Consider the following 21,478-nt stretch of genomic DNA (forward strand, 5'->3'; position numbering starts at 1 on the left):
TTGTAGTCTATACTTTTGCAATAGGAAATTTCCATAATTCAAGCTTAAAAAATTGAATCTTCATAGGCGTACAATGGCAAAGGAAGACGACGAATCGCCAGACGAGAGGTAAAACAAAAAATTTTTAAAAATTACTGAAAATAACAGTTTAGAAGTGAAGCCGCAGTCGTCGTTCTTGGTGATGTCGGCAGAAGCCCACGAATGTGTAATCACGCAAAAATGCTCGCTGATGAAGGATTTGATGTCAAACTTATTGGATTTTTCGATTCTATTCCAGGAGAACAAATTATGAATCATCCAAGGATAAAGTGAGTTTCAGAAAATTTTTATCTAAAAAATTTGCAAAAAAGTTGTTCCGTTTAAAAAAATAAATTTAGTTACAAATCATCCAAAGAATTTTTCCAAATAAATAAAATTTCAGAATAGTTGGAATCCCGCCACCTCCTGACTTCATGGATTCGTTACCAGCTTTCGTGCAACTTCCACTGAAACTTTTTTGGAACTTTATAACTCTTTTCTTGGCTCTCGCTTTTCAAACAAGCGCCTTTAATTTAAGAATTATTCTTATGCAGAATCCGCCGGCGCTTCCGACGATGATAGTTTGTTTCATGGTAGGATTCTACTGACTACCGTTATAAAATATCAACTTTAATTTCAGTTTTCCATATTCAAATTCGCAAAATTCTCAATTGATTGGCACAATTACATGTATTCAATTCTACAAAATAAATACCAATTGACCGATGATCAAGTTTTTGGAAACGATAAAAAAACCAAAAAAGCCCAGTGAGTATTGGACACCGGCATTGTTCCCCGACGCGAAAAAAAACAGTCGGTACTCGGTCTCCACACGACAAATCTTTGTGAAACGAAGAATGACATACGCCTTTAAAGAGTACTGTAATTTATCCCATGAAAAATATTTTTTACGAAAACTGGAAAAATCACATCAAACTGTTGCAGCAACGAATTTGAAACTATAGTACTCTTCAAAGGCGCATAACCTTTCATATTTAACGAAAACTTGTCGTGCCGAGACCGGGCAACGTATTTTAGCCAAAACATTCGCGTCTGTACAATAAATCAAACTCGTATTGAACAATTTACATTTTCAGAATTGTGAGATGTGTTGGATTCCTAGAAGGTCTATGTGGAAAACTATCCGATTATAATCTGTGTGTAACAAATGCCATGCGTCGAGATCTCATGGATCGATGGGGCATCAGAGCCAGCACATTCTATGATAGGCCGCCGACGTGGAAATTTAGGTTTGAACAAATGTGAAATTTCTGAAAATTAATCTCGAAATTTTCAGAGACACAACAATACAAGAGATCCATGATTTGTATCTAAGACTTTCACAAAAGGAACGAATTCTACAAGGAAAAGACGAAGACTCCACAATTCTGACTCATAAATCTTCGAACGGAGTAGTGCAGCTACTAACAACTCGACCCATTGTGTTTCTCTCTTCCACATCCTGGACACCTGATGAACGGTTTGAAATTCTTCTCGATGCGCTGGTTGCATATGACAAAACAATCGGACTCCCGCGAGTTTTGATGATTATCACTGGAAAAGGTCCACTGAAAGCGAAATATTTACAAGAAATTCACGAGAAAAATCTGAAGAATGTCGATGTATTGACTCCATGGTTGGAAGCAGAAGATTATCCAAAGATTCTAGCCTCTGCTGACTTAGGAATCTCTTTGCACACAAGCACGTCTGGATTGGATCTTCCGATGAAAGTTGTTGATATGTTTGGAGCTAAAGTTCCAGCATTGGCTCTAAAATTCAAATGTATTGATGAGCTCGTTGAGGAGAAAACTAATGGATATCTTTTCGATGATTCTGAGCAGTTGAGTCGTCAAATTATTGAACTTTCTCGTGGATTCCCAAATAATTGCAATGAATTGATACGGCTCAAGAAGAATACACAGGAGCAAAAATTCGATTCTTGGGAAGTGATGTGGAAGAGATCAGCTACCTCTGGTGCAGACTTTCGAGTTCCAGACAATGGATTCGCCAAACTTCGTGCAATTATTCAATTCTCATTTTTCGCTATTTTATTGATCATGCCGATTCACTTATTTATGGGCACTTTTTCGGGGGCATTCAGATCGCTTTAATTTTTTTTCGGGGTTTTGTACATTCAATAAACTATTGGCCAAAATTGTTTATCAAAGTGAAATGTTAGAGACAAAAGTGGGACACGCGTTGAGAATCGGAATGAGATTTTACAGGAAGGATCGTTTTGAGCAGGAATGAGTTGGTTATGAGTGATCAGTTCATCAATGAATCTGCAATATTATAAATTATTCAGATAAACTTCAGATTTAAAGAATAGAACTAACCATCGACAGGAGTATCGTCAATAATGTCGTCATCCATTTCAGCATTGACAGAGCTGGATTCAACTGGATTTTTACGAGCGAGAGCCTTCTGCTGACTAATAACTTTCCATTTATCGTTGGCGGACTTGCACTGGAAATTTTAATTTCTTAACTCTTTCGAAACCCATAATTACATGATTGTGAATAGAAGTATTCTCAAGCTCTCGGAGTCCTTTGACAACATCATCTCCTGAGATCGTCTTGTGCTTCTGATCGCGAGCAGATTGAGCCGAAACGTCGGACAAGTTTATGAGAAACACTGCTGCAGCACGAGCGATGACGTCTCGAGCATCTTTTGATGCAGAAATATTGTCTTCTTTCATGAGCCGAGTCACAATTGCTGCTGGCATCATCATTTGAGCAATTCGATCATCGTTTTGATCCACATCGTTTGATGACATTTCTATCTTAAATTATTGCCTTGTTCAGTTTCGAGTATAAAAATGAAGCACAGATAATTAAGGGATTTAAAGCTATCCTTTTATTTTTACTTTTAGTGCGAGCACTTTTCGAGAACAAAAATATTATGAGTTCTCTTTTCTCTCAAAAACGGACAACGTAAGAAGATTTATGGGTGATGGAGGAAGATTCAAAGAAAATGAACAGTTTGAGCTAAATAAATAGAATGCGACGAAGGAAAATGTTTTTTGGGAGGAAAAGGAAGATTTAACAAGAGTGCACACTGAAGATCCTACGCCACCTAAGGTACACGTAGGATCAGGTCACAATTTAAAGATCATTGAATGTTTTTTAAGAACAGGATGGGATTTATCCAGACTTGAATAGCAGGATGGCGACCTGTCCAAGGTAGAAGTAGATAAAGTGCTTAGTCTCGTGGGTCACGTAGCTTCCAAAGTTTCTTCCGACGATGCAATGCCAGGTTGGGTTGTATTTCTTGTCGAACTCCTTCTTGATGTAAGCGGCAATATCCTTCTCGATGTTGTATCTGAAAAAAAAATGTTTTGATTTTATTTTTTAGACTTTCATCGCTTCGCTTTTTTCTTGCACAAGGATCAGATTTGTTCGATCAGCTGGTCGCTCCTGCTCGCCCCCTCCCCTAGACTCGGGCTGCCGTCCACTTTAGTTTAAATCAAGGGACCGATGAGCCGTTCCAAACAGCTAAACGACATTTCTTTACACTTTTTCTCTACTAAGCGACCAAGTGTTGTTCATGGCAATCGAATTATTCAAGCGTTTAAAATGCAATGAGAAAGCTCATAACTCACTTCTCGAGGGCCTGGGTGGCGCAGTCGATGGCGTCCTGTTGCATGTCATCGGACATGTCGGCATTCTTGATCACAGCCTTGCGGTCAACCATTTTGAACGGATTTGGCTGCAAAAAATACAAAATTAAATTAATTGAACACCGGGTACTCGGTAGTAGTTATAATAACGGTTGTGAATGCGGAATGCGGAGGTCAAAGAGATAGATAAGGATAATGGAAGAACGGCAAGGTAATTATTTGAGCGACCCAATTTATGACACGAAACAGGAGTATGTTAGTACGAATAAGGCTCTTCAGAGTATTAAAAATATAATTTGCAAAGCTCGGAGGCACTTGAGTACAGAGTATTTGCGCCCGCAACATGAAAAACTTTTGACGTGAATTGTTTAAATCTGAACAGTTTAGAAATAATGAAATAGATGAAAGAAGAAGAGTTCCCCAGTTATGTGTCATCGGGAACTTTTTTCAAAAGATATTTCATGTCAACAAACAGGCTACTTTTTCGATAAGAGTACACATCAGATTGTACGCATTTATCAGCAGCAGCATTCGTAAGACAACAGAGAAAAGATATCGAAAGTGGAGGAGAATGAAGTGAGCCAAAAGATAACAGTTTCAAAGAGTGGAGGAATGGGTGGCATTGGGAGACGAAAGAGAAGATGGCTGAGCGAAGCCGAGAGCGAGATAGGCGGGGCGCGTCGCACGCTGCACAGCCGCGTCGCACGCGACCCGGCTGTGTTGGAGTGTGCGACTCGGCTGTCGTCGGGGCAATGCGCGCGCACTCAAATGCAAACAGGCGCGTGCCCGCGTATTTCAAAATGTTTTGGGGTGTTGGTGGGAGCGAGAAGAAGGAGAAAAAAAAGAAAAAGTGAAGGGCGTTGGAAGAAACTGCGAGGTTGTTGTGTGAGACGAGCATGAATGTGTTTATAGACTCTAACTCCTGAATACAATAGACCGGAAAAAGGAAGAGGGTGAATATAAAAGTAATAGATGCATAGAAGATCAATTTGAAACATAGCAAAGCTCTTGGAAAAAACCAAGAGCTTAAAAATATATGATGAACACTTTAAATCTATTTTTAACACTTTTAATCTACTTTTAATCAACTATCGTCAACAAAAATTCCACAATCTCTACTAGCAAAATGTTGTTATCGCTCGAAAAAGCACTGGAAACACTATCTTTGCAAATTCTATGAATAATTGCTTATAAATTCTGGAATTTAGTTATTTCTTTTTAGAGAAAGTGTGTTTTTTTGGGAAAATAAAGGGCGTTTGAGAAAGATTAAAAAGCCCAAAGATTCAAGTAGGAAATTTTTTTACGAATACTCTTATTTTGAAAAATTCGGAATTTTTCGAAAGTTAAACATTTTGCTAAGCGCTACCTTAATCTTTGAATAGCCTAAAGGCGCAAGGAGCAAGTCTCGAGTAGGGTCCCGCAACGATTGAAAGCGACTACGGTAGTATTTGAAATTAGCAATATTTGTTTTACACGTTTTCTCCTTGAATTTTCAAGTTTAACTGTAAATTATTACTGTAAATTTGTTCAGAGATGCTTTCGCGATCATTGCATCCTCTTCGAGCGGTAGCATGCGCCAGGCCAGCTATTTCTAATCGTGATTCTCACACAATTTGGTATCCTGACGCTAAATTCGAACGTCAATTCAAGGTATTACTGTTTGCATATACTTTAATGCATTTTCACGATTTCAGACTGGCGGAACTCTTGGGAAACTTTGGATGTCAGAACGCGTATCCGATTTCGACGATCAAATCGGACTTGACAAATTGGAGAAACTTGCATACAGCGATCCGGTGCTCAGCGACAATTATGAGGGAAAGAAGAGGTTGCTGCAACGTTTTTTTTGCGATTTTTAAATTCTATTTCAGAGAGAAGAATCTGGAAAACATGATTCTCAACTTTGGACCACAGCACCCTGCGGCTCACGGAGTTCTTCGTCTTGTTCTCAAGCTGGAAGGAGAAGTCATCATTAAAGCTATTCCACATATTGGTCTGCTACATCGCGCTACAGAAAAGCTCATTGAGCACAAGACCTACACACAGGTTGAGTCGAAACAAATTTCAATTCGAATTCGAATAAAATTGTAGGCACTCCCGTATTTCGATCGCCTTGACTACGTATCCATGATGTGCAACGAACAAGCTTTCTCTCTGGCAATTGAAAAATTGTTGGGGATTGACGTTCCACCAAGAGCGAAGTATATCAGAAGTGAGCTATATGAATCGAGTATCGCAATTTAACATTTTAAAACATATTTTCAGTTCTTTTCGGCGAACTCACTCGAATTCAAAATCATATTATGGGAATCACCACACACGCCCTCGACGTTGGAGCTATGACCCCATTCTTCTGGATGTTCGAAGAACGCGAAAAATTATTCGAATTCTCAGAACGAGTTTCAGGTGCAAGAATGCACGCAAACTATGTTCGTCCAGGCGGAGTCGCATGGGATCTTCCTGTTGGATTAATGGATGATATTTATGATTGGGCTGTGAAGTTTCCCGCTCGTATCGATGAACTGGAGGATATGCTTACAGAAAATCGAATCTGGAAAGCTAGAACAGTTGATATTGGTAAGTGTGACATCATTGAGAGCATAATGAAATCCAATATCTTCTAATTTTCATTATTTTAGGCCTTGTCTCCGCATCCGATGCTCTTAATTGGGGATTCAGTGGTGTGATGGTTCGTGGAAGTGGAATTAAGCAAGATGTTCGAAAAACCGAACCATATGATGCCTATGCCGATATGGAATTCGATGTACCAATCGGAACAAAGGGAGATTGCTATGATCGGTAAAAAATAGAGAGGAAACATTCAATCATTATCTCATTTTTCAGTTATTTGTGTCGCGTAGAAGAAATGAGACAATCGTTGAACATTGTTCATCAATGCCTCAACAAAATGCCAACTGGAGAAATTAAATCCGACGATCACAAAGTGGTGCCACCGAAACGAGCTGAAATGAAAGAGAACATGGAATCGCTTATTCATCACTTTAAATTTTTCACTGAAGGATTCCAAGTACCGCCTGGAGCTACATATGTACCGATTGAGGCTCCAAAGGGAGAATTTGGAGTGTACCTCGTGGCCGATGGAACGGGAAAACCGTATCGGTAAGGGGGTGACTCAGTGTGATAGTATAAAACATACGTGTTTTATATTTATACAATATACTCTATTTTCTGCATTCAAAAAATGATTGTCATCATCAGAACAGTACTGATAGAAATAAAAACTGGAGAACAAAATAGTACAGGGACGTAAAAATAATAGATTTCAATAAACTAAATATGAAAATAGTTTGAATAATTTCCAGATGCTTTATCCGTGCTCCTGGTTTTGCCCATCTTGCCGCAATTCACGACGTATGCTACATGTCTCTAATCGCTGATATTGTTGCTGTTATCGGAACTATGGATATCGTTTTCGGAGAAGTTGATCGATGAATGTGTTTTTTGCTCTTGTAATTTTTGTTTTAGTGTAGCCGATGAATGAATTTTCTTTTTTTTAATTTTGAATGTACGGTTGGTTCGTTTTGGTGGTTTTCGCCAAATTTTCAATATTATTTCTGTTATACTTATCAAATAGTTTTTTTTAAATTTTGCAGTTAATTCTTAAAAATTGGTAATTGGATTTCTCATGGATGCTACGACCAGCAAGCCTCGTGAAAATGATCTTGAACACATGAGTAACGCGTCATCTACGTCGTCTGGAAGATCGTCACGGGCTGAAGTTCTATGGGCGGATGTCTTAAGTCATATTCCATTCGTCAAAAGATTCACAACACCAGATTCTCGAAAAGAGCAAAAAGTTCGAATATTATCGAAAAACGAGGTGGACGAAGAGGATGGTGTACAATTGGAACAATTGATACAAAATCAAGAAGTCATTTTATGTCACTCATCCTCAATGAATTTTCACCAACAGTGCAGAGGGAGTGTCGTCGATTTTGAGTATATAGAGAAAAAAGTCAAGGTTCGACTTGAATTTGAGTTTTGAAAATTGTAAAACGAAAGCTACTGCAAAACATCTTTGCACCTAGAAAGAGTAAATACAAGTTTTTCGGAAAATCTTTCAAAAATTAATTAGCGTCATCGAAACTTTTACAGTACAGAATTAAAAAAACCTTTTTTAGTCAAAACGGAAAAGCGAAAAAAATCTTCCAATTCCAAACAACATCAAAAAAAGTTTTTCAAAATTTAAATTCGAATATTTCAAACATTTGCACTCTAGTTTTTTTTGTAAAAAGCAAAAAATTTACCCATTTATTAAGAAACCATGAGATCATGAGAATGCCTATCATTTTGGCGCGGGAATATCTCGTAGCGAAGGCACCTAAATCTCTCATAAGTTTCTCTGTAAGCGACAGAAATTTTCGATTTTTTCTCTAAAAAGCGTCCGTGTAAAGTTAAATTTTTCTGGGAAAAAATCCCGATTTTTTGTAGATCAAACTGTAATGAGACAGCCTGACACCACCTTCGAAAATCAATTTCATATTACTTTTCCCGAAGAAAACATATTTTCAGGTGACCGTCTCATCGGAATCAGACTTTCCAATCTGGGAAGACACTGATATTTGGATGCAAGCGTTATCAACCCCAACAAGCTCTCTTTATGCAATTGATGCAAATACATCTGTTAATTCAGAACTTATCGAAGATGAATCAGTTGTACAAGAACAAAAAGAACAAATATCAGTGAATATTCAAGATCAATCTGACCTATTTCGATCTATCAACGGCTGGAAATTGATCAGTACAAGGCGTGAACGACATCGTCGAATGTATGATGGAATATGGAAAAATGTGTATTTGACACAACTCGAAATGACTTGCATTGATCCAATTGATACTGAAAAGTTATTACATGTCCAGGAAAGAGCCCCACTGCGTCTGAGTGACGATATTGAAGAATTTGGAGATGTTTTGGTGGATGTAATCAAAAAGAAAACCGACACAAAGAACAATGTTTTTACGGTACTGATGAATGATTTTTCACTAAAAAAATCTTTCTTTTCCAGATAACTCTCGGTCTTACCGGCTTTGCTCGATTCCATGCAGAAATTCAATTATCGAAAGAATCCACATATTACTTGAATTTCGATGATGGTTATGAAGATGACTTGGCGAGTCTTGCAAGTGAAGAAGACATTCTTTCTGGCTACCAAACTATTCAAAATGTTGATGAATTATGTGACAAAGTAAGTCTAATTTTAAATACAAGCGAATAATATTTAAACATGACATTTTCAGATCGGTGAACTCACTGTCACTGACGTTTGCATCAAAACGTGGTTTGATATCCTTCACAATTATGCTTACATTCGTCTCATTGTAACATCAGCGAAGAGAAAGCTTCAACACTTTAAGTTGCTCACTGGTCACCATGTAATCATTCAATCTGCTACTAGTGATCGGGATACAGTATTGGCTGTTGTGAGCAGAGTTATGAAAGATGGAGTGAGAATTATTTATACTTTTAACTTGTAATTTTGTAATTTTTAAAACTCGTGCTGATTAAAAATTTACAGACAATTTTCCATGAACAGGAAAAAAAAAGAAAATGCCTGAAAATATTTGAATCATGATGCTAAATCCAAAGACGTGAAAGTTGGCAATTTTTGCGCCAAACCCGGTCTCGACACAACAAATTTTTGTTTAATGTAAAACGGTGTGCGTCTTTAATGACTAAATACTGTAGTTTAAATGTTTCGTTATTGTGGTCATCAATTTTTATATTTTCACAATAAAAAATATAAAAAATTATTTATTCGAAAACCAAAGTATTACTTTAAAAATGTTTTTTAACTAATAAAAAATTATTCTTCTGCTGTTCTTCTACAACGAAAATTTGAAATTACCGTAATCTTAAAAGACGCACACTTTTTAGTTATTATTTTTTAAATGGACTTATTTATTACAAAATCCTAATTTATATTTTTTATTTTCAGATTGTGCTTACCTTACAAGGAGTTAAAAAACAAACAAAAAATTTTGTATTCTCCAAAAACGAATTGTTCACTATTCAAATCGACCATAATTATGAGGATCGTCTACAAAAACTCACTGGAAAAGAGGAAGAGCATGAAAATCTTCGACGTGAGCTTATAAACTCTGATTCGGATATTCGATTGCATCGATCCTGGAAATCCAATGGTAAACAATATGCTACATTTACAAGCAAGAATGATGCATTTAAGAAGATTCCTTTTAGTAAGAACTTCCTTTTTTATTATTTTTCATAAAAGTTTCATCCTTGCAGATACAAAATTTCTACTTGGAAAGTGCTGGGAAGCCGAAGGAGTTCTCGAAAAGAAAGCGGATTTCATTTTTGCTATCCGAGTGGCCGACAAAAATTTCAGCACTCCTTCGACGGTATAAAATTGTATCACGAAATAACAACATTAACCCAAGGAAAGTGTTTTCAGATGACGTTCGAAATAAAATTCACAAGAAATCTTGTGCGAAACTCGAAGGATTTTGAACTTTCCAAAGCCTTCTACTATGTAGATTTCGATTTGGCCCATTTTGTTGAAAGTGATCATTGGTAAGGAGATAATTTATCGTACGGTTTCGAATTTTCTAACAAAGAATAATTACAGCTACTCGCTCTTGAACGCTAAAAGTGTGAATGGGAAACCCGATGAAACTGTTGTCAAATCGTGTCCGATAGACGAAGATTTAGTATTCTCAGTATTTCCATTTCAATGTGGTAGAAGAGCAGAAGAGAGACGTCGAGGATATCAAGAATCACAGAGAGAAGTACAATCTTCCACGAAAAAGCCAGACGTAAAAGTAGAAAAGAATGTAAAACTTGAAGCCCCAGAGAAGCAGAACAAGAGAAAAGATACAGCACTTAACCCAAAGGAGAAATATTGTGCGCAAAAGTTGGAGAAACAACTGAATGATCAGACGAAGACTCCAAAGCAAAAGCCTAAGCAAGAAACTTCGGCAGGAATAAAACGTGAATCAACGCAGAGGCCGTGTGTAATACCTAGAACATTTGAAACTTCAAATTCCAAAGATGCTTCAAACAAGGTTCCATTGCAGTCGGTTAGCGAGCCGAAGATTTTGTTGCAGGATACAAACTCACGTTGTGCTCAACCACGAAAAGCTGTTTCTCATGAAGGGCTGAAATCGCATCAGCAAGAGAATGTTCTGAAACATCTCGACAATAAGCACAAGTTTCTGTGTTTTGTGAATATTGCCAAGCGAATTGAAAACGGTTGGTTTTATATGGTTAATTTAACAACAAAAAACTAAATCTCACTAAGTTACAGATAATGGTAATCCATTGGTTGAGCTGTCTATCGGATTCGATGAAAACGGTGGAAAAGTGCAACAATCTCCATGGCCCCTCGGTATTCGAATGTTATTGACTGATGGTTTGGAGAAAACGGAAGTCAAGATTCAAGGAGATGTCCAGGATACGAATGGGGTAACTTTTTTCCTCCCAATCTTTTAAATATTTTGTATTTCAGGAGACAGTTACTTTCATGATTCAACAACAACTTTCCGATCTGGACTTTCTGAATAGTTACAAACCAAAAAAACTCCTCGCCTGCTTCCGAGAACACGGCCACAATCTTAAATAAATAATTTTTAATTTTTATAAAATTTTAAAATTCATTTTGTGAAATGTCAAAAATACTGTGTTTTAGTATATTTTATCACCCCATTCTGCATTTTTGCATTCCCACATCTACTTGTTCTTGCCTCTCCCCCTTCATCGTTACTATGTAAGTGTATTATTTCCTTCTTCCCCATTGTTTTCTTCATGTTTCCTTTAAACGCCTTTGCATTTCATTTACAAATAGGATATTTGGAGTTTTCCGATATCATTTGTTTCCCCGAACCACAAGTTAATTTCCAAAAAATGTTTTTTTCTTTTTAAAAAAACTTCACGTTGAGCTTTCCATTCTAAAAAATCATAAAAATACCGTATGAAAATATTATTTTTTAAAAACACGAACTTGTTCCAAATAATTAATTTTTATCAATTTCCGCAATCTCACCATCAGACAATACCAATTTTGATCATTTCGAAATTCTTTCCTTCCTTATTTTAAAAGAATGTCAGAGGAAATCTCTTATGAAAAAATATTAGAGGACGTTGAATGCACTGCAGTTTCACCTGGCTACAGTACTTTGGGTGATATTGTTCCCGTCTCGTTGCATTGGAATAACATAACGTGAGTGATAGTATGCCCCTTTAAATGAGAGTAATGTAATTTAATTTGATTATGGTGTTCGTTTAAAGCTCTGTCCTAAAAATGGATGGGAGCTCAGTATCAAGTTGTTTAAATGTCGTATATCCGAGAAAATTTGAATCATCACTTTAAAGGCGCATGATGTGTTTCTGAGTGGGTCTCGCCACGATCTCAGCCCTAAGTGTCGATACAATTGCAAAAATTTTCAGATTGGTCAATTTGATGTAGAAAATGAAGTTTATGAAATTTCAAATTCTAATATACTCAGAAAATGGATGATTTACCAAAACACATTTAGCACCTCGTTTCCACGGCGTGTAAATTGGTACCTCTGGCCTAGCGAAGAGTGATATTTTCGAGAACTATATCCTCCGTTCGCGGAACGCTGGGTGCTGAATGTTCTATGATAAATCTTTGCCTTCCGTAAGCGCATATGAGTTTCAAATTTCCTTCACTTCATAACCTACACCAAATGAAGAATTTTGAAAATTTTGCTACCCGTATAAACCACTTTGACTGAGATCGGGGTGAGACCCACTTTGAAAAACAGCGTGTTCCATGAAAATGAAAATGATGAAAAGTTCCATGAAAATACGATAACATGGAAAATTGTTTCAAGTTGGCTGTGAAACTTTACCAAACTTCCGTAAATTCAGAGTGACAACCATAAAAGAGAAGAGACTATTGTTGAAAAATGTGAGTGGATACGCGAAATCCGGAGAATTGCTTGCATTGATGGGTGCCAGTGGAGCTGGAAAGACAACGTTGCTGAACATGCTCATGTGCCGAAATTTGAAAGGATTGAGTACGGAGGGAACAATTACGGTCAATGGAAATGAGGTAATTAAAAAGCGTATAAGGATTACTGTTGTCATTTCTTTACTGCAGTTATTTTGGATAATAACAATATTTAAAAAATACGAACAAATTCTAATAATTTACAGAAAATTCTATACAAACCAAAAATACAACCAGATAGCTTAATCTGAAGTTTTTGATATTTTTGTGTATAACCATTTAAGGTGAAGTAGTAGCTCCCATTTCCAGATGGCACACAAAATCTCCTCGATATCCGGATTTGCTCAACAAGAAGAATTATTTGTTGGAACTCTGACAGTCAAAGAATACTTGATGATTCAAGCGAAACTTCGTATTAATGGATCTAAAAAACTTCGAGAAGATCGAGTTACAGATGTACTTCATCAATTGAAACTCTGGAAGTGTCGTGATTCAAAGATTGGAGTTATTGGTGAAAAAAAGGGAATTTCTGGTGGTGAAGCACGGCGTCTTACTTTTGCATGTGAAATGTTATCCAATCCTTCACTTTTATTTGCTGATGAGCCGACAACTGGACTTGATTCTTTTATGGCTGAAAGTGTAATTCAGATATTAAAAGGAATTGCAAAAACTGGAAGAACTATTATTTGTACAATTCATCAGCCGTCTTCTCAATTGTATCAAATGTTTCATAGAGTCATTTATTTAGGTAAGCACGTTATAGTCATGCAATTAATGCCAGGCGGGCCCGACTTATGTGAGAACACATTGCACTCAAGGTAGTAGATATGACTTTCTCGCATATGTGGCTTAGTTACAATTTTAAAGTTTATATCTTACTTAAATCTTACGAATAAGTTGATGTACATATGTGCAGGATTCAAAGATTAATCTATTCAAATTTCAAATTTTTATTCAAAAAATTAAAAATTTCCAGCAAATGGTAGCACAGCTTTCCAAGGAACACCACAAGAATCTATTTCATTCTTTGAAAAATGTGGACATCGAGTGCCAGATGAGTACAATCCCAGCGAGTGGATAATTTACAAGTTGGCAGTGCAACCTGGACAAGAGAAACAATCAAATGATCGAATTCAGAAAATTGTCGAGCAATACGAAGATAGTGATCATCAGAAGCGAGTGATGGAACAGTTGTCTGATGTTTCAGAGAAGATACCTCCGCCTGAAATGCACAGGGCTAATGTGTTCACGCAGATTTTCGCGCTTTCCACCAGGTTAGTATTGATGCTTAAAAGTGTAATCTTACTTACAAGATCTACATTGTATTACATAGCATTCTACATAGTAAAATTCACTTACAAAATTCCTCCAAAATGTATTCTTTGTTCCAGATGCGGAATTGATGTTTGGCGTGCTCCCCAACTGACATTGGCAAAAGTGATTCAAAAGATTCTATTCGGACTATTCATTGGTCTTTTGTACCTTCGGGTCAGTATTCTATATTCTCCGCCATTTTATCAAATCAATTTCAGACGCCATACGATGCACGTGGAATCCATAATATTAATGGAGCCCTGTTCTTTCTGGCAGGAGAATACATTTACTCAACAGCATACGGTTATATAAAGTTGGAAATGACAATTGATAATATGCGTATTTTATTTCAGCAATTATGTTCTTCTTGAACAATGAATTTCCACTGGTTGCTCGAGAGTATCACGATGGACTCTACAATCTTTGGACGTAAGTTTTTTAGTTATACTAGGGATAATTCATTTTAAAATTTAGATACTACTTTGCTCGTTGTATCTCTCTTATTCCTCTCTTCTCTACTGATGGTCTTATTCTTCTGTTTATAGTTTACTGGTTGATTGGACTTAACACTTCTGTTATGCAGGTATAGAATTGAAGCTTGCAGAAAAATCACATTTCTGTGTTTGCAAGGTCACCTACATAAAACGTTGAATCCCACAGAAATTTTCAGTACAGTTCATGAATTGAGAACATCCCAATTTATCCTTGTCAGCTATAATTTTTCAGGTCATTGTCGCATCAATCATCACTGTACTCGCAAGTCAAGCAGCCTCTGCTTTTGGAATCGCCATGTCATGCATCTTCCCAACTGCTCAGGTCAGTGACTTCTCTCAAAAATAATTATTCACTTTTTTCCAGATGACTGCTGTAATGGCAAGCCCACCTCTAGTTTTGTTCCGGCTTTTCGGTGGATTATACGGTAATACTAACACTTTCCCTGCCGCAATTCGATGGCTTCAGTGGATTAGTATGTACAGGTATTGGAATTATAGTTTATTATCAAAACATTAAAAGTTTAAAGATTTGCATTCGAAGGTCTAGTTGTCAATCAGTGGTCTGAAATTGACGATTTCCACTCAAATGCCAAAAATAATTGGACAAATTCTACGACGAACGATGTGCTTGATTACTTTGCATTCTCTGAATCGGCAATTCCACTTGATATCATTGGACTTATACTCATTAGTTTGGCATTCTATTTGATTGGATTTATTGCTTTGGTTCATCGTATGAAAAAAGCTCGTTAAGATTAGAGAACACAATATTTGTGAAATGAAGATGTAGTATTAAATGTTTTATTTTTGTTCGATAGCCGGCTCCGTCCAGAGAGTATTCTCTAACATAAATATGTAAAAGTATTCTGTTAATACTGATTGACTCCAAATTATTGGCAGACCATATTTTTTTGGAAGTCAACATTTCTTTGAGTTCTGCAGCTGGTTCCCAGTATTGAGGATACGATTATCTGATTACGCAGCTCCGCCACACTGTCGTCAAAATTCTTAAAACGCATTTCTCCCATTCAACAGGTAGATACAGAGAATTTTAATTATCCTTAGCAGAGGGTCATCTTGAGAAGAATCTCCCACAGACACCTTATTATTCCCTCCTTCCTTCCTGCTCTTCTTTCCTCATTATCCATCATCTACAGTGCTCTTTGTCGCTTCTGCGTATCTGAAATTCTCACGCTATCTCAGAGATCTCAGGTATCCTGCAGATGCCCATTGAGCCATCAATGAACAGATTTCCCGCATTTAGTGTTTGCGTTGGTTGGAAATGGTGAATGGCAAGAACGTGTTGTAGACACACTATGCACAGTAGGACACCTTTTTGAATATGGTAGTTACAGAAACTATGGAGAAAAATAGGAACAACTTTTTTCCCGATTAGACGAGAAAATTTGGTTATTTTTCTTAAACGATTACACAAATTACATCTAGAAAAAATCTATCAATTTTCTCAAAATGCTTGCTGTTAACCATGATCTATCAAGAACGTGGAAGACGTTTCATATCGCTTGCGTAATGTTTTTCATCCCGTCTGTCAATATGTAGAAATTAGATCAATGACAGTTTAACCTAGGTTTAGATTCTTTACGAAAACCCCTCCTTTAAGAATCTCTACAATGTCAATTATTTTTCATAAAAATATCAGCATTACAAAAACTAAAAATCTGGCAGACTCGGATTTCTTTGAAAATTATTCTCATGCAGTTTACTTTTTATATTTGAAAAAAAGCCTATTGGAGAGGGTTAATATTTCCTCCTGAAATTGTATTTCAGAGTTGCCTTTCCAATTACTCGAATGCTTCTACAATCTCTGCAACAACATATTTCTACAACTCCTTGTTAACTATTCTCTCTAATCTTCTACCCATAACCATCATAATTACTGCTTGAGAATGCCCATCAATCAGGTAGAGAGATCTTACAAATGAGAAGGAAGAGTTATAATCATCCCTTCATCATCTCTTCTAAGGACCATCTGGAACAGAATCTCCCAGAGACACCTTATTAATCCCTCCTTCCTTCCTTCTGCTCTTCTTCCCTCATTATCCATCATTTACAGCACTCTCTGAAATGTCTGCGTATCTGAAAGCTTCACACTATTTCAGTAATTCTAGATATCCCGCAGGTGCACAATGAGCCATCAAAGAACGTGTTTCCCGCATTTGTATGCTCTTTTTATGTGAGCGAGAACATCACGAGTACCTGTTGAAGGCTCACAGCAGGACACTGTTTGAGCATGCAGAAAACAATGAAGAACGTGGTGGGGCAGAATGGAATGTGAGAAAACGTTCCCATTATAGATATTTAGATGGGAACCACGATAAGATTAAAAACGAACAGGCTCAGATTGGGGTAAATGAAAGGAAGAAATATTGATTGAAATCAAACTACAGATTTTCAAGCAAAAATAATCAAATTTTTAACGTCTCCTATGGGATAACATTTTTTTCGGAAATTATTTTTGTGCCATGTTTATTTAATACTTTTCATTGAAAAATATTTGAAACAGAACAATTATTGTAACGACACTGATAAGTTTGAAAAATATGGAATTTTAGCTAAAAATTAATTTTTTTTTCAAGTTCTCGACTTCCAGTTGGCCAAAAATAAGATTCGAAATTTGTTTCTTTTTTGGCAATTGGAAATTTCATGCAAATGTTGAGCACTTTCTCGAGCTTTCAATCAAACTGAAATTGTTTTTTTTTCAATTTAATATGTTTCTATATTTTGAAACTAAATGCTAATAAAGTTAATCAAATATTACAGGAACACTCAATCCACGAAAAAACTTCCGCAATTTTCAACATACTTGATATTTCACCTTATTCTATGTTTATCCATGCAACACCTATTGCATTGTTATTTTCCTTATAACAAATTGATACGCACTGCGCAACATGACCAGATTAGTCGAGGTTATAGTATCACGCAATACTTACCAATTTTATTTGTTGGCTTTCACGGAATATGGGGGAAATGTGGGAAAGGCTGGTGAATTGATAGATGGATAATAACGGATATATAAGAAAATTACATAGTGGCAAAAAGTAAGCGACATTTGGCGTTGTCAAATCAAAACTCGAAAGACAAGAAAACATTTCTGAAACGCCAAATATAGAGTAGTGAATACAATTCAATACTTTACCTTCAAAATGATAAAATTCAGACAACAGTCAAAGTTTCCAAGTAAAAAACACACAGTCAATCCAAAAACAGAAAGGAGGAGAAACATTTGTCGTCTACAAATACAGACTGTCTACCAAAAGTAGACATCGATGGTTATAGAACAACCTTCCCAAAAATTAAGGTTTGTGCACTCACAATTATATTGATTGGGCAGGATGGGGAATCGAACCTGAATTGAACTACAGGTGTTTTTTGACATTTTAGGAAGGTGAGACGAAAAAGGTGACCACATGGAATTAAACTGTCAGAAGAACAAATTGTGTTTGTTCATTGTAAGTTAACAGATGAAGAGCTTTGAAAACTGCATAAAAATGTGAGCTTTGAAACATTTGAAATTAAAATTAGAAAACGTTATGATAAATGTATTTTAAAAAGGAGAGAAGAATTGATCAAAGATTCCCTGCAAACTCGAATTTAATTTATTGGAACTCAAAATGTTACTCAATGAATACTAAAGACTCTTATTGTAATCAATTCTTATATTCGTAAAACTTATTCTGTAATATTTGTACAAAAACTAATATTTAAAAGTTTTTACACAAAATAGATATTTAAAAGTTGAAAAAAAAATCAGAAAAGATGGATTAATATCTAGCAACTATTTTTAAAGTCATGGTTCATCTTCTTAAAATCTGAAAATTTCAGACTACTTTCCAGGGAATTTTGTTCGCGCCACTCATTTTACCAAAATGTTTCCTTTGGGAATACTAATCTATAAAACATTTCTCACTTAAACTGTCATTAACTAGATTTCCAAAGAAACATTGGTAATTGACAGACTTGGAAAAACATTACGCAATCGATATGCAACGTTTTCCACGTAATTCTATGACTGTTTTTAATATCTAAAACACCATTAATCCCACTAAGTTTAGATGATATTTGTACAAAAGTTGACGCAAATCTATCTGAGAACTTCCAACCCTTTCAGTCTCTTTTCCCTCACTTCTCTCTATGCAAGAAACATCAACGGTCCATTGTTTTCCGTGTAGTAGGTCATATGTTCTCCTGCTCTCCCGTTCCAGATAGACCCGATAGATACTGTGAGAGTTCCCAGCGGGTGTTCTCTGCGCTCTCCAGAACTCCTATGCACTCTCCCAAAACTTCTCGGGTGGGCGGAGTCGAGGCCACCCCGCCAGCACCCGACGTTGCATCACACCTGACTCTTTTCTAGATCGGCGACGGTCGGTTACGTAACCAGCTCTCTGGGAAGTGTTTTCACCTTTTCCTTGTTTTTCTTTTTCGTTGCATGGCTTTCTGAATTTCTTTTGGGAAGAAGATAGTACTCAAACTTTCTATAATTTCAGCTAACAACGTCCAACAATATGAGCAACACCATGCAAGGAGCACACTACCCGCAAATGGCATTCGATCCAACATGGCAAATGCATCCAGCGTACGCAACTGCAACTGCTTTGTGAGTCTAAATATGTATATATTTAGAATTTTTGAGATTATTGTAGTTGTTTTCGGTTTTTTAAATTTTGTGTCAAGTATTTTCTTCTGCAAAACAAAAGACAGTAGAGACCATCTCGCACTGCCACATCGTCCGTTGTCCCCGTCATGTGCTCATGGCGAGATGGCCTAGATTACAGCCGTTCTGGATTGGTCGGTTTGGCTATAGAGGTCAACATGTTGTAAAACGTTTGGAAAATGTTCAAAGTTTGGCCATTCAAAATATACGGAAAATGTGAACAATATACTACTCACATTATAGCTAGTGTAAAAACTTTTGTAGCATAGTTTTTTCTACAGTCTTTCGTTTCAGTTATCAAAATTCAGTACATGACTCTACAATTTTCTACTATACCTTTTTTTTTCTGTAATTTGAAAAACACTCTAGCTGCAAGAGCTCAAAATTGGAATAGATGCCGTTACATCACCAAATTACTATAGAGGATCTTAGCCAGTAGATAGAGTAAAAGACGCACATTCGACTGAGCTATTAAATTGCCACGTGGCAAGGGGCAACTGCCACGACAGACTGTCTTCAAGGTGTTCCATGAGCCGACACAGACAGATGGTCAATATGCGCTAAATATGACATTTTTGCACATAATTATAGGTATTGGGGTAGGCAACCGGTTGTGGAGTGCCTGATATCTGATGCTAGATTTTAAATTTAGATTTCAGTATGATCTTCCCTCTAATAATAGAAACTATCTTTGTTTATACGTGTGCAACCACGATAGTTTAGGTGAAGATGCCACAGGGTTTTTGAATAGTTTAATTTGCAAGCAAAGTGTTGATAAACAATTTAATATTTATTTTACACTGCGAAATTGGTTGGTGGTATCATCCAAAAATGATGTTTTTTCGATACAAATCATATTGTGATTTTAAAAAATGTGGAAGATTTCTGAATTGTTTAGAAATGCTTTCCTTAATGGTAATCAGAACGTCAGATTTAAAACAATTCAGAAATCTTCCTTTTTTTAACTCAGGAAATTGATATGTATTGACAAAAAACCACCCTGATACCAGAACCACCATAAATATCCCCAGATAACCGATAGTGCTCCTCTTTTGTAGAAATTTGTAAAATATTTTGTAGAATAAATGTGGAAATTTCAATTTTCAGTAATCCATACAATGTATCATTCGACTTCACACGCTCTCCAAATACCTCCGGCGGATCCGATGAATCAATGAGTGATGGCAGCAAGATCGACCCAAAACGATCTCCAAAGTAAGTTTTACCTCGGAATTCAGATGGGGAGGGTGCCTTGAAGAAAGGTTACTCATAGGAACATTGGGATGAGAATGGGAGGATGGGGGAGGGGGTGTTACATTATTTTCAGATTCTTCAACAACAACATTGCAAAGACACGTGCCAATCGACTCTCCAGACGATCCACGATCCGCCAAGGATTACTTTTAGAGTTTCAAAAAACTTGATATTTTTTCTTCAGATATCTTGAAAAGCGTATGAAGAATAATGAGGCTGCAAAGAAGTCACGAGCCTCCAGAAAACATCGAGAGCAGAAGAATCAGACAGAGAATGAGTTACTCAAAAGGAAAAACGCAGCATTAGAGGAAGAACTGAAGCAAGCAAAATGTGAATTGGCTCAGATGCAAATCACGATCCGAGATATGTCTATCGTAAGAGAAATAAAGCTCACTATGCACCTCAAAAGCTAATAATTTTTCAGGAACGAGAAGCATACCGCCGAGAGAACGAAATGCTGAAAATGGTGAACAACAAATTTGCGGACTCAAAATTCGAACCTCCGCAACCACTTCGTGATATGACCAACTGCAACCTGCCATACAAATACGAACTTCTCTCTTAAATTTATTTCATTCCCTCTATTGAGAAATTTCATGTATATTTTTGTGTCCCAATTCCCAGTTAAGTAGGTATCGGTTTTATGGTCTTCTGAGAGTTGTGGCTATTCTTATTTTTGTTTTTTGAAATTCTTGACATATAAATCTAGGATAACACCAGGAAAATGATGAGAAGGTCTCAATGGAGAACACCTTCTGATTCCTGAATGGGGATTTTTAGATAAGTTTACATAATAATAAGGAATATTCTTAACCTTACTGTCTAATACTGCATGTCTAATAAATTGCATATAAGTACAAAAGTCTACAGTTGTTTTGATTTTATTACAAGTGGGCATGTGGAAAGAGTGAGGGCCTCGAGGACATGGGAATGTTTTGGTAACCTTGATTTCACTGGAACAATTAAAAGGGGAAAGTTAAGGCTGCTAATTCACGCCCTGGTACCATGGTTCAGACAAAAATTTAAAATGTTTAAATCATATCTGCAGATTTTTCTCAAAATTATAAAACCCGATACTCAAACTGTTCTATTGATGATATTAGAGGTTACAATCGAAAATTTAGGATACGTTTAGCTATTTCTCAAAACT

General features: G+C 36.5%; 7 protein-coding genes and 1 non-coding gene across 16 annotated transcripts; 6 read left to right on the top strand and 2 right to left on the bottom strand.

Annotated features, from left to right (window-relative positions):
- Positions 1-66: 66 nt before the first annotated feature.
- Positions 67-2,169, top strand: algn-1 (Chitobiosyldiphosphodolichol beta-mannosyltransferase). The gene is made up of 6 exons (NM_066019.9): positions 67-108; positions 153-308; positions 422-611; positions 659-786; positions 1,116-1,268; positions 1,316-2,169. Exons 1-6 carry the CDS (start codon positions 74-76, stop codon positions 2,127-2,129), a joined length of 1,476 nt encoding a protein of 491 aa, NP_498420.2. The 5' UTR covers positions 67-73; the 3' UTR covers positions 2,130-2,169.
- Positions 2,163-2,803, bottom strand: pole-3 (DNA polymerase epsilon subunit 3). The gene is made up of 3 exons (NM_066020.8): positions 2,528-2,803; positions 2,355-2,484; positions 2,163-2,300 (listed from the first exon to the last, which is right to left on the bottom strand). The coding sequence occupies exons 1-3, from the start codon at positions 2,792-2,794 to the stop codon at positions 2,284-2,286; spliced, it is 414 nt and encodes a 137-aa protein (NP_498421.1). The 5' UTR covers positions 2,795-2,803; the 3' UTR covers positions 2,163-2,283.
- Positions 2,804-2,909: 106 nt separating this feature from the next.
- Positions 2,910-3,726, bottom strand: dlc-1 (Dynein light chain 1, cytoplasmic). The gene is made up of 2 exons (NM_001392125.1): positions 3,620-3,726; positions 2,910-3,339 (listed from the first exon to the last, which is right to left on the bottom strand). Exons 1-2 carry the CDS (start codon positions 3,709-3,711, stop codon positions 3,162-3,164), a joined length of 270 nt encoding a protein of 89 aa, NP_001379626.1. The 5' UTR covers positions 3,712-3,726; the 3' UTR covers positions 2,910-3,161.
- A 507-nt stretch (positions 3,727-4,233) lies between these two features.
- T26A5.10 lies at positions 4,234-4,514 on the top strand. The gene has a single exon (NR_052375.1). It is a non-coding gene; the product is annotated as an Unclassified non-coding RNA T26A5.10 (non-coding RNA).
- Positions 4,515-5,168: 654 nt separating this feature from the next.
- On the top strand, positions 5,169-7,153 carry nduf-2.2 (Complex I-49kD). Its single transcript, NM_066022.7, has 8 exons — positions 5,169-5,287; positions 5,332-5,465; positions 5,509-5,683; positions 5,729-5,849; positions 5,903-6,214; positions 6,277-6,436; positions 6,482-6,757; positions 6,961-7,153. Exons 1-8 carry the CDS (start codon positions 5,171-5,173, stop codon positions 7,088-7,090), a joined length of 1,425 nt encoding a protein of 474 aa, NP_498423.1. The 5' UTR covers positions 5,169-5,170; the 3' UTR covers positions 7,091-7,153.
- Positions 7,154-7,251: 98 nt separating this feature from the next.
- On the top strand, positions 7,252-11,592 carry T26A5.2 (the record flags this gene model as incomplete). Of its 8 annotated transcripts, none has more annotated exons than NM_001395764.1 (11): positions 7,252-7,619; positions 8,171-8,620; positions 8,665-8,844; positions 8,897-9,103; positions 9,595-9,856; positions 9,906-10,018; positions 10,072-10,190; positions 10,246-10,681; positions 10,724-10,868; positions 10,924-11,081; positions 11,125-11,526. In NM_001395764.1, 11 exons carry the CDS (start codon positions 7,284-7,286, stop codon positions 11,236-11,238), a joined length of 2,520 nt encoding a protein of 839 aa, NP_001382754.1. The 8 variants fall into 8 exon arrangements, with proteins under 8 accessions (NP_001382754.1, NP_001382737.1, NP_001382738.1 ...); NM_001395761.1 differs by having other exon boundaries at positions 7,284-7,619; positions 10,063-10,190; positions 10,918-11,081; positions 11,125-11,238; NM_001395762.1 differs by having other exon boundaries at positions 7,284-7,619; positions 10,063-10,190; positions 11,125-11,238.
- Positions 11,593-11,660: 68 nt separating this feature from the next.
- wht-6 (ABC transporter domain-containing protein) lies at positions 11,661-15,193 on the top strand. Its single transcript, NM_066024.5, has 11 exons — positions 11,661-11,835; positions 12,510-12,693; positions 12,901-13,339; positions 13,568-13,865; positions 13,983-14,079; positions 14,124-14,208; positions 14,259-14,334; positions 14,380-14,488; positions 14,632-14,721; positions 14,764-14,882; positions 14,927-15,193. The coding sequence occupies exons 1-11, from the start codon at positions 11,717-11,719 to the stop codon at positions 15,150-15,152; spliced, it is 1,842 nt and encodes a 613-aa protein (NP_498425.2). The 5' UTR covers positions 11,661-11,716; the 3' UTR covers positions 15,153-15,193.
- A 3,708-nt stretch (positions 15,194-18,901) lies between these two features.
- On the top strand, positions 18,902-21,190 carry zip-8 (bZIP transcription factor 8). 2 transcript variants are annotated; one of them, NM_066025.6, is made up of 4 exons: positions 18,908-19,017; positions 20,182-20,289; positions 20,513-20,702; positions 20,753-21,190. In NM_066025.6, the coding sequence occupies exons 1-4, from the start codon at positions 18,926-18,928 to the stop codon at positions 20,891-20,893; spliced, it is 531 nt and encodes a 176-aa protein (NP_498426.1). In that variant the 5' UTR covers positions 18,908-18,925; the 3' UTR covers positions 20,894-21,190. The 2 variants fall into 2 exon arrangements, with proteins under 2 accessions (NP_871665.1, NP_498426.1); NM_181936.7 differs by having other exon boundaries at positions 18,902-19,017; positions 20,182-20,702.
- Positions 21,191-21,478: the final 288 nt, after the last annotated feature.

This window comes from Caenorhabditis elegans, chromosome III (assembly GCF_000002985.6).
Source record: "Caenorhabditis elegans chromosome III".
NCBI classification, from domain to species: domain Eukaryota; kingdom Metazoa; phylum Nematoda; class Chromadorea; order Rhabditida; family Rhabditidae; genus Caenorhabditis; species Caenorhabditis elegans.

Excerpts from the sequence above, each read along its gene's own strand:
- algn-1 (NM_066019.9), top strand. The coding sequence starts at position 74 with ATGGCAAAGGAAGACGACGAATCGCCAGACGAGAG. Across the intron at positions 109-152 it reads GACGAATCGCCAGACGAGAG|AAGTGAAGCCGCAGTCGTCG; the intron begins GTAAAACAAAAA and ends ATAACAGTTTAG. Across the intron at positions 787-1,115 it reads AAAAAAACCAAAAAAGCCCA|AATTGTGAGATGTGTTGGAT; the intron begins GTGAGTATTGGA and ends TTACATTTTCAG.
- pole-3 (NM_066020.8), bottom strand. The coding sequence starts at position 2,794 with ATGTCATCAAACGATGTGGATCAAAACGATGATCGAATTGCTCAAATG. Across the intron at positions 2,485-2,527 it reads ATACTTCTATTCACAATCAT|TGCAAGTCCGCCAACGATAA; the intron begins GTAATTATGGGT and ends TAAAATTTCCAG.
- dlc-1 (NM_001392125.1), bottom strand. The coding sequence starts at position 3,711 with ATGGTTGACCGCAAGGCTGTGATCAAGAATGCCGACATGTCCGATGAC. Across the intron at positions 3,340-3,619 it reads GCCACCCAGGCCCTCGAGAA|ATACAACATCGAGAAGGATA; the intron begins GTGAGTTATGAG and ends TTTTTTTTTCAG.
- nduf-2.2 (NM_066022.7), top strand. The coding sequence starts at position 5,171 with ATGCTTTCGCGATCATTGCATCCTCTTCGAGCGGTAGCATGCGCCAGG. Across the intron at positions 5,850-5,902 it reads AAGAGCGAAGTATATCAGAA|TTCTTTTCGGCGAACTCACT; the intron begins GTGAGCTATATG and ends ACATATTTTCAG. Across the intron at positions 6,215-6,276 it reads AGCTAGAACAGTTGATATTG|GCCTTGTCTCCGCATCCGAT; the intron begins GTAAGTGTGACA and ends TCATTATTTTAG.
- wht-6 (NM_066024.5), top strand. The coding sequence starts at position 11,717 with ATGTCAGAGGAAATCTCTTATGAAAAAATATTAGAGGACGTTGAATGC. Across the intron at positions 13,340-13,567 it reads TCATAGAGTCATTTATTTAG|CAAATGGTAGCACAGCTTTC; the intron begins GTAAGCACGTTA and ends AAAAATTTCCAG. Across the intron at positions 13,866-13,982 it reads ATTTTCGCGCTTTCCACCAG|ATGCGGAATTGATGTTTGGC; the intron begins GTTAGTATTGAT and ends TCTTTGTTCCAG.
- zip-8 (NM_066025.6), top strand. The coding sequence starts at position 18,926 with ATGAGCAACACCATGCAAGGAGCACACTACCCGCAAATGGCATTCGAT. Across the intron at positions 19,018-20,181 it reads TACGCAACTGCAACTGCTTT|TAATCCATACAATGTATCAT; the intron begins GTGAGTCTAAAT and ends TTCAATTTTCAG. Across the intron at positions 20,290-20,512 it reads GACCCAAAACGATCTCCAAA|ATATCTTGAAAAGCGTATGA; the intron begins GTAAGTTTTACC and ends TTTTTTCTTCAG.